The sequence below is a fragment of the Moschus berezovskii genome, chromosome 15 (assembly GCF_049115385.1).
Source record: "Moschus berezovskii isolate FMDL1 chromosome 15, NW_MosBer_1.0, whole genome shotgun sequence".
NCBI classification, from domain to species: Eukaryota; Metazoa; Chordata; class Mammalia; order Artiodactyla; family Moschidae; genus Moschus; species Moschus berezovskii.
The window spans coordinates 9193709-9209494 of NC_142474.1; the positions used below are offsets into that span (position 1 = coordinate 9193709).

A 15786-nucleotide genomic window follows, 5' to 3' on the forward strand; every position below is an offset into this window, starting at 1 on the left:
TCTTTTGCTTATTTCTAACTTCTCTCACAGAAACCTGGCTCTTATCTACCAGTTACTTACCTGTTCAATCTTTCATACCTGTAAAATAGTTTTAGAATTGTTTACCCTTACCCTGTGAAAAACAAATTCACCAGAGACCTGCTCTCTGAAAAATGGAAAGAAAGGGCTGCTTGCCAGTTACCCACATTAAAATGGCATGCGAGAAATAAACTTCTATTCTTGAAGTCCATGATTTAGCCTATTACTTCTAAGGTAATCAAATGGGGAAGCAAGATTTGGAAGCAAGAGTTGGAAACTTATGTACACACTAAAACAATAGAGGGGAGTGTAATAATGGCATTCAAGGTAGTGGAATAGAGTGGAAAAAAGTCAAGGATCGCTGCTGGCATATGAGTTTATTTGCCAAGGATTTCCTCCTTCCCAGCCCTCAGAGAGAATGAACTGGTGTCTCAGTGGGAGGCTAAGATTTTAGGTTCTTCAGTGATTAGCTGCAAGAGAAAAAGGTTAGATGCTTAGAGGCTCTGGAAATCTTGGAAGCAAGAATTCATTCCCAAGCTTAATATTATTCATCTTCACCAGACCTTGGAACAAGAATACTTCATGTAACAACAGGAATTGTTCACTTCTGATTTGGAGGAGGGGATGGTATTAGTTCACTGAATAGACGAAGGTAGAAATGTGAGACCTGGGTAAGCTAAAATGGCTCATGGTAAAGTCTGACTGTGGATGCTATGGCTAGAAATCTGGACTAAAAAACAGAAAAACACCAAGCTGTTGAAATATAGAATGAAGACATCACAGGCATTGGTTATATATTGAAAGAAACTAGGTGCCCCAAGCTGGTATCTTGGTATCTCACTATTTGCAGTGAACTGGCTTCCAGGTTTAGGGGACATGGTCTTCTGCTATGGCTGTGCCTAGGATTTGGGATACCTCAGCCCTCTGTTTAGGGATAATGGCATCTGAGAAGAAGGTGAGAATCAGTGATGACACACACCCAAGTGTGCACCTCCAAACTCACTGTATTTTCCCAGCAGATGTTTCCACAGTAGGTCCAGCAGCATGTGTGATTTTTTTTTATACATCTAAAGTTTCTAGAACACCTCTTGTTACAGTCTCGGATGGTTGGCTGTCCCCAGCACTCCTGAAGGAACAATTCCCCCCTGAAAATGAGATGAGATGCTAAGACATTGGTGGGGCCATATAGACAAGTGTGGGAAGAGAAGTCCTTCATAAGCTTAACAGCTTATGTTAAGCTAGAGGGCCCCTCTAGGGGTCCCTACTAGAATCCTGGCCCCAAGTCCCCACTAAAGTACCTATCTTCTAAGAAAAATCCCCTTCCTTAGCCTCCTCATTGTATTTTCACTGACCCCATTGCATCTTTACTAAACTCTTAGACTTATCTGCTCCCCAAGTCATATAGTGTTGCAGACTTCTGGGTCCTCTTGGAGCATCCTAGAGATAGGACTCCGTATACTCCCAGCATTCGTACGCCCTCCTATAAAATTACATCTTTATAACGGGAGATCTCAGAGTCTGAGATAACCTCTACCCTCATTATCACACCTATTTCATGGTATGGGAAACTAGACCAGGGAAAGTAAGGAATAGATTCGCCTCACTTTCTTCCCCTTCTTGCTGACCCTGCCTTTAATGTAACTCAGCCTCAGGACTTCTCTGGTGGTCCAGTGGTTAAGAATCCGCCTTCCAATGCAGGGGACATGGGTTTGATCCCTGGTTGGGGAACTAAGATCCTACATGCTTCAGGGCAACTAAATCTGCATGCCACAAACAGAGAAAAAAAAATCATCCTATTAAAAAAAGTAAAGTAATTCAGCCTCTCTCCAAATTCTTCTCTCTTTCATCTCATTTTCTTGGCCCCCTCCATTGATTTCATTTTCTTATCATACGGCCCCCAACATTGCTCCACTAAAGACCCATCTCATGTCTCTTTTCCATCTTTTTACATTCTGAAATATCCTATCAATGGGTCGGCTTTAACTCAAGCAGTCACTCCATTGGGTTGGACTTCTGAAATATCCTACCACTAAATTAAGGGTATATATCAAGAAATGCCATTTGGTAATCATCAACGTGCACACAGTTCGGACACAGAGCTTCTGGAAGAATGGGAAAATAGGTGGCTCTATACTGGAGCCCTCTCTCCTCCAAGATAGCCTGACACAGGAAAATATTATATCCTTATAATTTATGGAATGTATCTACAAGCTGACAGATACTCATTGATACTTTTAAGGTTGGAAGAAGAAACACTGAAGGATCTCAGCTTGGGAATTTCTTGCATCTCTGTCTATAGGAAAGTATCTACACACAAATGCTCCAACAGGTGATCCAGGGAAGTGAGTCCTGGGTCAGATGTACCAGGCGAGATACTTCCTCCTTTGTCCAGAAATAGGCACAGCCCTGTCATCCCCTTTTGATCCTCAGTCCAGCCTCACCACCTGCTGCTATGTCTTTCCTTCACTCCTCCCAGCACAGAGAGTAGTACCATACAGAGGAACATCATGAGGAGAGGTGTCCAGGGCTTCATGATGTGGACCATATATACGTCTGAATAGGTGTTGTCAGGAGTCTTTTCCTTCGCAGTTGCTGCCAGAGATCAAAAGAGGCAAATAAAGAGAGCTGGGAAGCCTTCCAATGCAGGGAACTTGGGTTCAAACCCTGTTCAGGAAACTAACTCACAAGCACAACTAGAGAACCCATAAACTGCAACGAAAGATGAGCGTGCTGCAGCTGAGACCCAATGCCAAATAAATAAATAGAATATTTTTTAAAAGAAAAAAAAAGAAGGAAGCGAGTGGTCAGAGAAAGATATCACAATAAACCAGCCGGTAAAGAGATGGAATCAGCCAGATCAAGACAACCACAAGTGAGCAACATCCATCAGTTGGATGGGGGGAAACTCAGGCCATGAAACCACCCATGACAGCTATGACAAACCTAGACAGCATAATTAAAAAGCAGAGACATCACTTTGCTGACAAAAGTCCGTATAGTCAAAGCTATGGCTTTTCCAGGAAATAGATGTAAGGGTTGGACCATAAAGAAGGCTGAGCATGGGAAAACTGATGCTTTTGAACTGTGGTGTTGAAGAAGACTCTTGAGAGTTCCTTGGACTGCCAAAGAGATCAAACCAGTTAATCCTAAAGGAAATCAATCCTGAATATTCATTGGAAGGACTGATGCTGACATTGAAGCTTCAATAGTTTGGCCACCTGATGCGAAGAGCTGACTCATTGGAAAAGACCCTGATGCTGGGAAATATCGAAGGCAGGAGGAGAAGGGGATGACAGAGGATGAGATGGTTGGATGGCCTCACCGATTCAATGGTCATGAGTTTGAGCAAGCTCCAGGAGATGGTGAAGTGATCCTGGCGTGCTTCCATGGGGTTGCAAAGAGTCTGACACACTGAGTGACTGAACAATATGGGGATGATATATCCACATGGCAAACGTTGACTATATGAAGCACTAGCAAAAAAATTTAAGTTTTAAAAATTAAAAAATAAAGCCTCTTGGCATATGTTACAAATTATAAAATAGGAAAATATAGAAAATTTGAGGGGTTTCCCTGATGGTCCAGTGGCAGGCTTTGCCTTCCAATGCAAAGGGGTTTGGATTCAGTCTCTGGTTGTGGAGTTAGATCCCACAGGCCTTGCGGCCAAAAAATTGAAGCGTAAATAAAAGAAGCAATATTGTAACAAATTCAATAAAAAGACTTTTAAAAAACAATCCACATTAAAAAGATTTGTTAAAAAGTAATAAAATAAAAATTGGGGCACATAGCTGGGTTGCCTTTAACTTCTAAAAAACTGTTATTTGGAAATGATTTCAAAATTACAAGAGTAAGACTGGTCAAAGAACTTCTACATACTATTTACTCAGATTGACCTATTTTAAGAATTTACCCCTAATTGCTTTCTCTCTCTAGCGTGTGTGTGTGTGTGTGTGTGTGTGTGTGTGTGTGTGTATGCCTAAACCATTTGAGGGTAAGTAGATACATCATGGTCCTTATTTAGGAATAATACTTCAGTGAGTATTAACAATAGAAACATTCTCTTCTGTGATCACAGTACAACTATCACCTTCATTAAATTTAACATTTCTAAAATTTTCTTATTGAATCTATCATCAGTATCCCATTGTGTAAATTCACCCCACTATGCCCTTTGTCTTTTATGAGGTTGAAATTTTTGACAACGCTAGACAATTTTTTCTTTTAATTAAACATTCCTCATGTGGGGTTTGTTTGCAATTTCTTGATGATTAGGTGCAGGTTATACATTCTCCCTGAGACTAACTACTCTGAAGACAATACATAACGGCTTATGTATTGCGGACAATACATAGTGACACAGTGTCCATCTGTCTCATCTTTCCCTCACTTTCTCCATTTGAACATCAAGGACGATTACTTCTTTTCTAGAGGGATAGTGTTGTTTTAATCTGGGAGCATGATTTGGACACAAGCCACAAATGAAAGCATTTTCAGGCTCACATTTCCAGCCCCAAGATTCTGACCTTCACCTACCTCTGAAGTTGTACGAGTTGGAAGTGCCGGTATTTATATGACTGATGGCTCTTCTTCCCGGTCGCTGCAAACTGCCGAGCCCTTGCACAGGGGGAATATGATGAGCAGAACAGAGCTCGAAGGTTCAGAATGTAATCATGGTTCTGGTTGTGGCAGACCTGGGAGTTCTGCCAGTAAGCTGGGTACATATAGAACATTGTCCCTAAATTCCTATAAAAAGGACTCAAGGAGTACTTTATTTTTGTCTCTGTACTGCAGGTAATACAGGTAAAAGCCAAACACTGGAGAACTGCAGGAGTCTTCCCTCCCCAACGCACACATTTCCTGGATGTCTGGGTGGTTGTAAGGGTAGTAAAGGATCTGTGCATCTCTTTTTTGCCAACATTTGTGTGATGACTTTTGTAACATCCTACCCATGTCTATGTTAACTTCTCCATGGTTAGCATCAGTCCAACACTACCTGAGCACAATGACCTATGGGTTTTGAGCTACTGAAAAAACAGAGCTCTGCCAAGAGAGCTTGGAAAGGCCACCTCATACGGGGATTTACAACAGACTCAAGCTTGATTCAAATTCTAGTTCCCACTTACGTTGGGTGAGTCACTAATCCTCTCCGTGCATCAATTTCCTCATTGACAAAGTGGATTAATAGCGGTGCTTTCCTCATAGGGTTATTGTGAGGGTTCCATGAATGATTATCTGTTAAGCACTTAGAACCAATGTCTGCAATACAGGCAGTGATTGTAAGTTAGTTAAATCAACAAATGAGAGTGTTACCCAATGAAGTGTCAAGCATCACCCAGTTTAATACCAAATTTACTACCTGTCAGATATTTAACATATGTTAGCTAGTACTCTCAATGACCTTATGAGCTTAGTACTATCATTCCTATTTTACAGACGCAGAAACTGAGACACCGAGGAGTTAAGCAACTCCTTGAAGTTCTTAAGGGCAAGATATAAATAAATAAATAAGAAAGTAAATAAGTAAATAGACACAGCGTAATTGTGGCTATCTCATTTTAGCTGTTTTCAGAAAATCCATACAGATCAAAAAGGATCAAATAAATCACTCCACACATAACCCTCAGCCTAATGAGGAAACAAAGAATGTTACAAATTTCAATTTGTTAGGAGAGAAATAAACACCCCAATGTGGCAGATGCAGTGTCGGAGTCCATGTTTGTGCGTGCGTGCTTAGTTACTCAGTCCCGTCTAACTCTTTGTGACCCCCTGGGCTGTAGCCCACCAGGAGCCTCTGTCGATGGGATTTTTCAAGCAAGAATACTGGACTAGGTTGCCATCTTCTTTTGCCATCTTCTTTTCCAGGGGATCTTCCTGACCCAGAGATCGAACCTGTGTCTCTTGTGTCACAGGAGGATTCTTTACCCTCTGAGTCACCAAGGAAGCAGAGACATACGAAGACCACAGAGACTGCATGCCTGGAAATGAGGTAGGGGCACTGGGCTTAGGACAGGACACAGATCAAATAACCCCCAGAAAATGGAAGTCTGAATGCAAATGGAGGCACACGGAGGAAAAGGCTGACATCTACAATAGATCCCTGGATTCTGAGAAATCAAAAAGAGAGGTGCAAGTACAAGGAACCCTAAATAGGCAAACACAGGAAGACACCATTTCTCAGACTGCCAACAGAGACACAGAAAGTCAGTACCTCTCTCTTGTAGACTTAGAGGCCGTGGGAAAGAATGAAGCTCGACAGGAAGTCAGTGGGTCCTGAGTCCAAATACATGATTATACAGGTGACTCATTTCCTCTGGAACTGATCAAGCTCAGTCTTATTTATACCATTTCCTTTTGACAGTGAACTGCCTCCATGCACTGCCCCCCATTTTGAGACTTCATAGATCAGATAACCCCCAAGTTGTGATGGAAACCTCCAGATGCAGAGTGGTTTGGTGCCCCCTGGTTAGACATGGGTCTTTACCAGGGTTTGCTAGCAAGGAAAAAGCTGCTTCAAAAATGGAAACCATCTGGCAACAGAAGAGAAAGTCTGACCTCAATACAGGTGTGTATTCTTTGATTCTCCTACTGGAACTTGCAAAGAGACCAGTCAGCATCTTAATCAACCACAGACACTTTGTGTAATGCATGTGCTAGGGGCTGAGACCCAAGGGGCAGGCAACTTGCAAAATATCCTGGACCTGTTGCAGAAATATTCCTTAATCTGGATTCCACTCAAAACTAGCAAACTTAGACTCCCCTGGTGGTCCAGTGGATGAGAACCTGCCTGCCAGTATAGGGGGTATGGGTTCAATCCCCTGTCTGGGAAGGTTCCACATGCCACGGAGCAATTAAGCCCGTGTTTGAGAGCCCAAGAACCACAACTACTGAGCCAGCATGCTGCAAGTACTGAAGCCCAAGAGAAGCCTGCAGCAAGAGAAGTCACTGCAATAAGTCCATGCACGGTAACAAAGAGTAGCCCCCAGTCGCTGCAGCTAGAGAAAGCCCACGTGTGACTCTGAGGACCCAGTGCAACCAAAAATAAAAATTAGTGAATTAATAATTTTAAAAAACTATCAACCTTACGCTCCCCCAGAAAGTCAGTAAGAGCAGAGTGCCCCCAAAGTGGCCTTTATTATCTCCAAAATCCAAAGAGCTCCACCAAGGGAATTCCCTGGTGGTCCAATAGTTAGGACTCGGTGCTTTCATTGTTGTGGTCTGGGTTCAGGCCCTAGTTAGGGAACTAAGATCCTGCAAGCTGTGTGTCATGGCCAAAACACAAAACAACAGCAACAAAGCAAAGAGCCCCATCACGTATTGTGTCTTTCTTCAAGGTGGGCAGCAGAACTGCCTCAGAGGGACTTTCCTATATGCCTGGACAACTGGATCTCTGGAAATGTTACCAGCAGAGCAAGTCCTGGACTATTGTCAGGTGTCAGACTACCGTCAGTCTATACTATTGCCCCAACCTCTGGCATGCAAGTACTAAAGCACCTAGGATGCCTGCTATTTCCATTCTCTATGGCCAGTGAGCAGAGTGTCATAGGTATGATGAATCCGGCGTGATGGTCCATGGAATACCAAGGGATCAAAGTCTCTTCAGACTATGAAGTCCAAAGCCCAAAGAGATGAATTAGTCCTGAAGTAAGACACTGAGGGTCTATTGCTAAGTCTGTACATGGGAGAAAGCAACTTCCAATTATCTTGGTTGATAGGAACAAGAGGTAAAAACTGGCTAGGAGAAGTCTGGAACTTGAGAGGAGAACAAATCATGGAATAAATAAATATATAGAGAGACAGACAGACAAATAGATACAAGAATGAATGAATAAGGCATAGCAACCATGAGCCCATGTGTTTGTCACAAACAGATCAGTCCTGATCTCCGATTTTCTGTAGGTAGGGACTTGACCTTTTGGAGACCCAGATCATGGCAAAGTCTGCATTTGTTTCCTCCTCTGTCTCCATAGATTTCAAGGTCTTCCAAGGGACCTCTCCACTCCTCCCTTTTATGTAATAAAAAGGCCATTGTTTATTCTACTATGAACAGAAAATGAAGTGGTATCTGGGCAAGCACTCTTCCTAGTCATAGCATTCTTGGTGTAGCCTCTGAGTTCTCTAGAGCAGGGTGGACTGTCCAGAGAGGGTCAGGGTACCAGTTATGACAAGGGAGAAAGGCAGCTGTTTCCAGTAAAATTGATGGTCCACGGTGTTCACCAGTGGCAAGGAATAGGTCAGCCTGGTACCTATGATATACCCATGAATTAGGACACAATGAACTTGGACATGGGAGGTCATTCACTGTGTGGCCCCCTGGCGGGTAATTTTGCCTCTCTTAACAGTCTGTTCCAGGGTGTTTGAGGGGATAGCCAAGCATTGGGAAAATGCTTGTAGAGTGAGGTTATCTGAGGAAGTACCACATAAGAGCTCTTTAGAGCATGCCCTTAGCACCCAACAACCTCCAATGATGTCTGAGTTGCTAGTGGATCATGATCTCTTTCCTAAGGCCCCCTTGTCCAAAGACAGTTCTTAGCAGAAGTGGAGGAGACCTTCCAGTACTAGAAGCCCTGTGATGCTCCTGAGATGGGTCAGAGGCTCTGGGCCAATGGAGGCATGTTCTGTCTCCTTCGCTGATGCTCAGCAGGAACCACTGGCCTGGAGCATAACACCACATCCCCGCCTCCAGCAGGGCCTGCCTTTCCGAGTTCTTTACAGTTGACCCCATGTCCCAGCTGGACACATGTGCCCGGGTCTCTGGACTTAGTCCCAGGACCACATCAGAGGAGTGGTGATTGCACAGAGTAGTAGAGACTCTGGACCCCAGGGATGAATATCTACTGACTCACCTTGAAATCAGAGGCAAGACCCAAGGCATCCTGTGCCAATTAATCCTAGTCACATCACCCTGAACCAACTGTTCCTCCCTCTGGATTAAAAAAAGAAAGATGAAGCTGTAAGGAAAGGTTGGGACCAGGCGGTTTAAGGAAGGGTCTGGAGTCCCAGGGGTCGCAGGCCAGGCCCCAATACACAAGCCGCCTGTCCGTGGTGCTGAAGTGGGGACAGCACAGGACTCACTCCCTGTGGAGCGTCTCACTGGGATGCGGAGAAGGGAGCACAGAGGAAAACTCCTCCTCCAAGCAGCCCACGACTTTTCCCTCTCCTTTGACCTTGGACACGTCATCTCACTTCCTTGGGATTCACTTTCTTTGTTGCAGAGAGACAGTGACATGGACCTCTCAAGGACGATGAGCAGGAAGGGGTGGGGGTGGACCAAGTTTAGGAAGAGTCCCTCTCAGGGGCCTCCGCTTCTGTGCCCCAGGGTCCAGCCTCCCGCATCTCATGTTGAGCCCTTTGTGGCTCTGGGCGAGGCACGTTCTCCTGAGGACCAGGAGGTGCTGCACACGAGCGGGTTCTCCCCTGGGAGTCCCGGTTCAGTGAGCAGAGGAACAAGGGGCCTGGGCTCACGGGGGCCTGGCAGGGAGGCAGGAGGGAGGTGGGGAGGGGGAGCAGAGAAGCTTGAGAAGGGGAGAGAGATCAGAGGGCCGGACCCAGAAAGGCGGGGGCCCTCTGGGGTCTGCGCCGTGTTCTCCATGATCACAGGCACTGGGAGTGAACTAGGCAGGTCCTTCCACATTTGTTCTGGTTTATTTGACAGGGACAGGTTGTTCAGATACTGGCTGGACAGGGTGGCGTTCCTGCTGACATCTTCGTGTCCAGGGTCAGTCAGGTCCTTGTCTCCAGCCGCAGGCACAGTGTCTGCGGAGATGGTTGTGGGGGCAGGCTGCACAGCCTCTTGCTCTCTGACTCACAGGACATTCATGCAAATGTTCCCGCAGAAGGTTGAACAGCATATGGTATTTGCTTGACATTCTCGGTGATCTGTGCAGGGGCTTGTGCACAGATGTATTTTGGGTCTTTTCTCACACTGCTTGATTTCTTGGGGTCGTTGCTTTTCTGAAACAGAGCAAAGGAAAGGTCAGTGGAGCCAGGCCCCTGAGAATACTTCTCTAAAACTTAAAACCTCCTCCAAGACCCCAGACACAGGCCCACTCATGACTCTTGGACTTTCCAGGGAACTCACCTCTGCCCTTCACCAGATCCTGGTGACGGGTAGTATCTTAAATCCCACGCCTCCTACTCTTCCCCAGTAGACCTCCATGCCTGGACTTCCTGGGCTCTCTCCATAATCCTGCAACAGGACTCCGTCTCCCACGGCCTTGGCCAAATCACCTCCAGAGAACCCCACAAAGGCGAGGATGAGCTGCTAACTCTCCCCTGCCCTCCACAATCCACGGGGACCAGAGAGGAAGATGAACTTGTCCCTTCGTCCTCTCTCTCCTCTCACGCTGCCACTGTCTGCACGATCCCTGCCGCTTCCCAGCAAAGTGGCGCCCTCAACGCTTCCCTTCCACTCTCACCGTCCTGCTCCCTCTGGGATGAGTTTACCTTGACCCTCGCACCCCCAATGCTGCTCCCCTGTGTGCTTTCATTCTACACCTGCTCCCCTGATGTCTCGGAATGTTTACCTGTCACCTGTGGGCATTAACAAAGAATAGATGTTTGTTTTCCCACGTGATTCTCGCTCAGGTATATCTTTCCCTGTTGTAGGTACCACTTGTCTCTGGATTTGGGGGATGGGGAATGAAAAGATGCAGTTTCCCCCTCCACCCCCATCCCTCTTCCCAGAGCCAGATAAAGAGGCTGGAGGACCATGGTTTGGGAAGAACCAGAGTCTTCACAGTGCTGTGACCCGAATAGGATGTGCCGGAAAGTTCTAATTCCCAGGTCCTCCTTAGACTGGACACGTCACCCCTGCCCCGCACCCCGGCCCCCCTGCCCTACCACCTACGGTTCATCTTCTGGCTCTGTCGCCCTCCCCGGGCCTGCAGCAGCAGAACACAGAGCAGCAGGATGGACAGCAGAGCGTGTGTTCTCATGACTCTGGCCAGAGTGGTGAGCGCTCCGTCTGGCCCGGACGCCCCTGCAGAGCTGAGTGGGGAGAGGGAAGGGAAGGAAGGAGAGGTGATCCTGGGCTCCTCGCTGCCTCTCCTGGCCAAGCCGGGGCAGAGCAAGGAGCCCTTGTTTCCTCCCCTGGCCTGCCCCTCACCACGGCCCAGTCCTGTGACACTGGGGCTCCTACAGGGACGGTCCTCCTCTCACAGCTAATCTTCCTCTTTTGTGAAGAGAAGTTTTTTTTTCTTTTCTTTGCTGAAAGATGTAATCTATTTCTATTTTCTAATTACAAAATAATTTATAAGAAAAGAGACAAAGAGTGTTAAAAAAGATGATCATCTCACTGCCTGGAAGTAACATGAGTCCTGTTATACTGTCTTTCTAGTTTCTTTGCATATTTACTATGTACAGTTCTTTGTCTTCTCACATTTTGAGTCACCCAGCTTTTGTTACCCATCCTCTTCACTCTCAATGAATCATGTAAATATTTCACACAATGTGATTTCTCATAATTGCATAGCCCTCACTTAACATAAATGCCTATTGTCAAGCATCTATATTATATTAGTTACTAACTATCTGGACAATATCCTGTTGAACATTTTTATTCAGAAGTCCTATTTTTTTTTTTCTTTTAAAGTAAGGCAGCTGGAATTTGTGGGTGAGAAAGTGAGTAGGTACATAGTGTTCTTCCTGGTTTAGCAGGAGACACTTCTCATATCAAAGAAGATCCAGGACTTCTGGATGGGTGAATATCAAAGAGGCTGCGATGTGACCAGTATGTTCCTGAGTGGGAATGAAAGATAGGCTGCAACCAAAATCACCTTTAAGTTCCCGGCCTTTGAAATGACTTTTTCTCCTCTTCTGCCCCCTGTTCCAGACCACAGCCCCCTGCCCCCTGCCCCGCCCCCCCCCCAACTCTCCCAGTAGGAAGAAGCCAGATAAAAAAAGCCTGTTACTGCAGACACTCCACTCAGATACCCTCAGAGGTAGGTGGAGGAAGGGTTTTGAGGCGTGAGCTTTTATCTGTGGCTTGCTCAGGTGAGTTTCCTGCCCAGTGATGTCAACACTCTTCCTGTTCAATGGGGATTATTGCCTGAGGTACGAATAAGAAAGTTGATACAGAGGGCATGGGAACTGTCTGAAGTGCTCTCGGTAAAAGGAGCAGAGATTAAACAAGATGACAGTATCCCTGATTAGAAAGCCCCTGTTCTCTCCTTTAACATCTAGAAAGCCCAGGACCCTGGATTTGGGGGAGGGGCAGTAGTTTTGTGTCTTTGTGATGCCTAGAGACCATTTCATTGCCATACACCCTATGTCATCGTGGCCAAAAGATTTGCCCAGACCTCTGTATGTGAGGGGTACACAGCCTGGGCGGGATGATACTTCTCCTCCCTGGGATCATTTAGTACACCTGAGGTGTGCACAGAAGGGGACTGGGCATCCCCAGGATCCTGAACAAGTCCTCTAGGGACAAGTGAGAAGCTCAGAGAACAGGGCAAAGAATGAGGCTCTTTGAATGAACAGATCTCAAAGCTCCGGCAAACTTGCGTCTAGAACGCTATTTTCGAATACAAATAAACAGCTTCATAGAACCCATTGCTTTGAATTTATTGTGTCTGTCTTCTTCTATGTGCAAAAGGCGGGGGTGTCAAGAATCCAGAGGCCTGTCCCAATCCATGCCCTACTCCACCCAGTTCTCTTATGCCTCTCCCCTGCCTATAAGTGGTTAAGAGAGCATCCTCATTACATACCTGGCTTGCTATGTGCTGCTGCCTTTGGAGGATCAGAAGAACACTGAGCCTGGCCCAAGGACTGGGAATCTTACCATTCTTAGCTGGCTTTCCAGTGCAAAAAAAATGTGAGTGATTTACAGGATTTATGGAAGCCCTCTGTGCTTAAAGAGAGTTCTCCTTTGGCTTGGAGCTTCACCAGTTAAGTTGTATTCTTTGGTATAAATATTGCCCAATGAGTGAGTAGGTGAACTTCACAATTTGCCCTCCCCATGTCCTGCTGAAGCAGGGTGGCAAGAATGTGGGTTCTGAATGGACACGGGTGGAGAGCAGATATAAGCATCTGAGTGGAAGCCCCAGACATCTGTTTACTTTTTCAGTTTTGTGATTGTACCATGGGGCATGTGGGATCTTAGTTTCCCAACCAGGATTGAACCCATGCTCCCTGCAGTGTAAGCATGGAGTCTTAACCCCTGGACCACCAAGGAAGTAGCTCTTTTACCTTTTAAGGACTTTCCCTCTCCTCTTCTTTCATTAATCTCCTTCTCTTACTGTCTGTCCTCATCTTCTAAATCCATTTTGCCTCTAAGTCAATGCATCTAGGCATTCACATGCCTAAAATGTGCATTTTTGCAACTTCCAAATTTCACGTATTCTGAGTGGACAATGAGTTTTCAAAGATCCCTTTGAAAAATTCCACACCTTTTAAATGATCTGTAGTACTAGCCTTACTCCTCCAGTCCGAGGAGTGTGGTTGCATAGAATTTTCTGTGATGATGGAGATGGTCTACATCTAACCTATCCAGTAGAATAGCCACTAGCTTCGTGTGGGTATTGAAGCCTGAAATGCCTGGAAACCAAACTCAACTTTAATTTTTAATTGAAGTATCAATGCTTGATAACAGAGTGTTAGTTTCAGGTACACGGCATAGTTTTTGATTTTTGAGGTTACAGTCCATCAAGATGCTGGGTATAATTCCCTGAGCTGTACAGTAAAACTTTGTTGTCTATCTTGCACTTTAATTAATTTATATAGTCATAGGTGCCAGCAGCTACCATATTGGACAGTGTAGTCTCCTGCTGGATTGAAAACTTCTAACTAAAGACTTTCAGGGAGGGAAACACCTCTACCTGGTTACTATGTAATTTGTGATATCAGAATTTTACCCTTTTCTTCGATTCTTTCATTTTTCTTCCTGTTTGGTTTTAAGAGAGCAAGACAGCAGATAAAGGATGAAGGAAGCAGATGGGAGGGCAATTAGAGGGACTTCTAGTTGTTTCCTCCCCCAACGGCCCAACTCCCTCCACCCCTCAGCTGCCAGTTGTCAGCAGGCTATCTCATCTTTTTTCTTCTTCTTTGCGTTCTCCTGAATGCTTACTATCATCTATGTATTTCCTTATTCTCTTACTTAACTAGAATGGCAACTCTACAGATGCATGGATTTTTGCCTGTTTTCTTCATGACATGGGAAACGGTCATAATATTTACCATTGTACTCTTGTCACGACTTGTGTGATGTAATCATATTATTTTTGTCTTCCCTGTTCTGTTAGATTTTATTCTGTTCAGGAAATAGCTAGTTATTTCCTTGCTTCTTCAACTTTGGTAGCTGCCCACAACTTCTGTAACTTTAGTCACAAAACATCTTCTCAACCCAATCATTAAAATGTGCAGGCCCACAAAATTAGCCCCAACTTCCTAAATTGTTTAGAATTGTGGAGCTTCCTTTTTCTCAGAGGCTCCAGCTGTGGAAGAGGATGGGGCCAACATCTTTCTCTTGGGTTCTTTGTGATTCTGTTCCTCCGCCCCCAGCTGGTTTAAAAACGTTTCTGGCTCCTGAGTAGTAGAGGGAAGAAGGACCACTGCAAGAGACTGGGAAAGTTCTTACCCAATAGATGTGATCGCTGGCGGGCGTTGGGCTTTTGGTCCTCTTTTATGGGTGATTTCAAGAGTTCATTGGAGACACAAAATGGCATCAAGTCATTTACAATTCAGATACTTCTCAAACTGTAGCCCTCTTCTCTGCTACTACAGGTCACTTTAGACAAATTCCTTACTCTTCAGAATCTTCAGTCATGACTGGAACACAAGTCTACAATGTCCCCGTAAACTTTTGGGGACATACTGGAGACTCTGAGCAGCATCCACAGAGCTTATGCTCCCAACCTGGAATTAGAAGACAGTATGTCTACTTCTCTGGGCAAAGTTTTGACCAATGAGATCTCCTACAACATCCTCTCTTATCACTCCTTCAACTTTGGATCATCTATGCAGATGAAATTTTTTTTTTCGCTTTTTCGCAATAATTTTTATTGGAGTATAGTTGCTTCACAATGTTGTGTGAAAGTCTTGCTTCCAAGTTTGGTCAGCAACTTTCCTCAAGTCCTGCTGAATCATCTATCTCATCCACTCTGTCTTAAAGTCTCAACTAAAACTTCCATTATGTCATCCTGTTACCTGTGTTCTTAACTAACAGATCAGATTATTTTAAGTATTCTGTTTTTCCAATTTCATAAAATAATGACCAAAACATAAAAGCATACACATTATACAGTTATCTCTGGGTGGAGGGATAATGGATAGCGCTTTCCCATTTCCTCTCTCTTTTTTTTAATTTGCTGTGCTGGGTCTTCATTGATGTGCAGGCTTTTCTCTTGTTTCAGTGAGTGGGGGCTACTCTATAGTTGTAGTGCGTGAGCTTCTCATTCCAGTGGCTTCCCTTGTTGCTGAGCACAGGCTCTAGAGTGTTTGGGCTTCGGTGGTGGCAGCTCGCGGGCTCAGCAGTTTCAGCTCCCGGGCTCCAGAGCACAGGTTCAATAGTTGTGGCATACATGCTTAGTTGCTCCGTGACATGTGGGGTCTTCCCAGACCAGAGATCAAACTCACGTCTCCCGCATTGGCAGGCGGGTTGTTTACCACTGAGCTACCAGGGAAGCCCTCCTGTTTGTATTTTTTTGTTTTAACAATACAACCTGAAGGTAGATAGCTTTTTGATCAGAAAAAAACAATGCATTAAAAAAAAAGTAATTTCATAAAGGAAGGGGTACCTAATGTGAATGGGGAAGAAGTCCAGGGAAGCCATTG

The 15786-nt window shown here is 45.1% G+C and overlaps 1 protein-coding gene across 1 annotated transcript; it reads right to left on the reverse strand.

Moving 5' to 3' along the window:
- Positions 1–9820: 9820 nt before the first annotated feature.
- Positions 9821–10952, reverse strand: LOC129555961 (WAP four-disulfide core domain protein 10A-like). Its single transcript, XM_055425924.2, has 2 exons — positions 10865–10952; positions 9821–9969 (listed from the first exon to the last, which is right to left on the reverse strand). The coding sequence occupies exons 1-2, from the start codon at positions 10950–10952 to the stop codon at positions 9821–9823; spliced, it is 237 nt and encodes a 78-aa protein (XP_055281899.2).
- Between the last annotated feature and the right edge of the window lie 4834 nt (positions 10953–15786).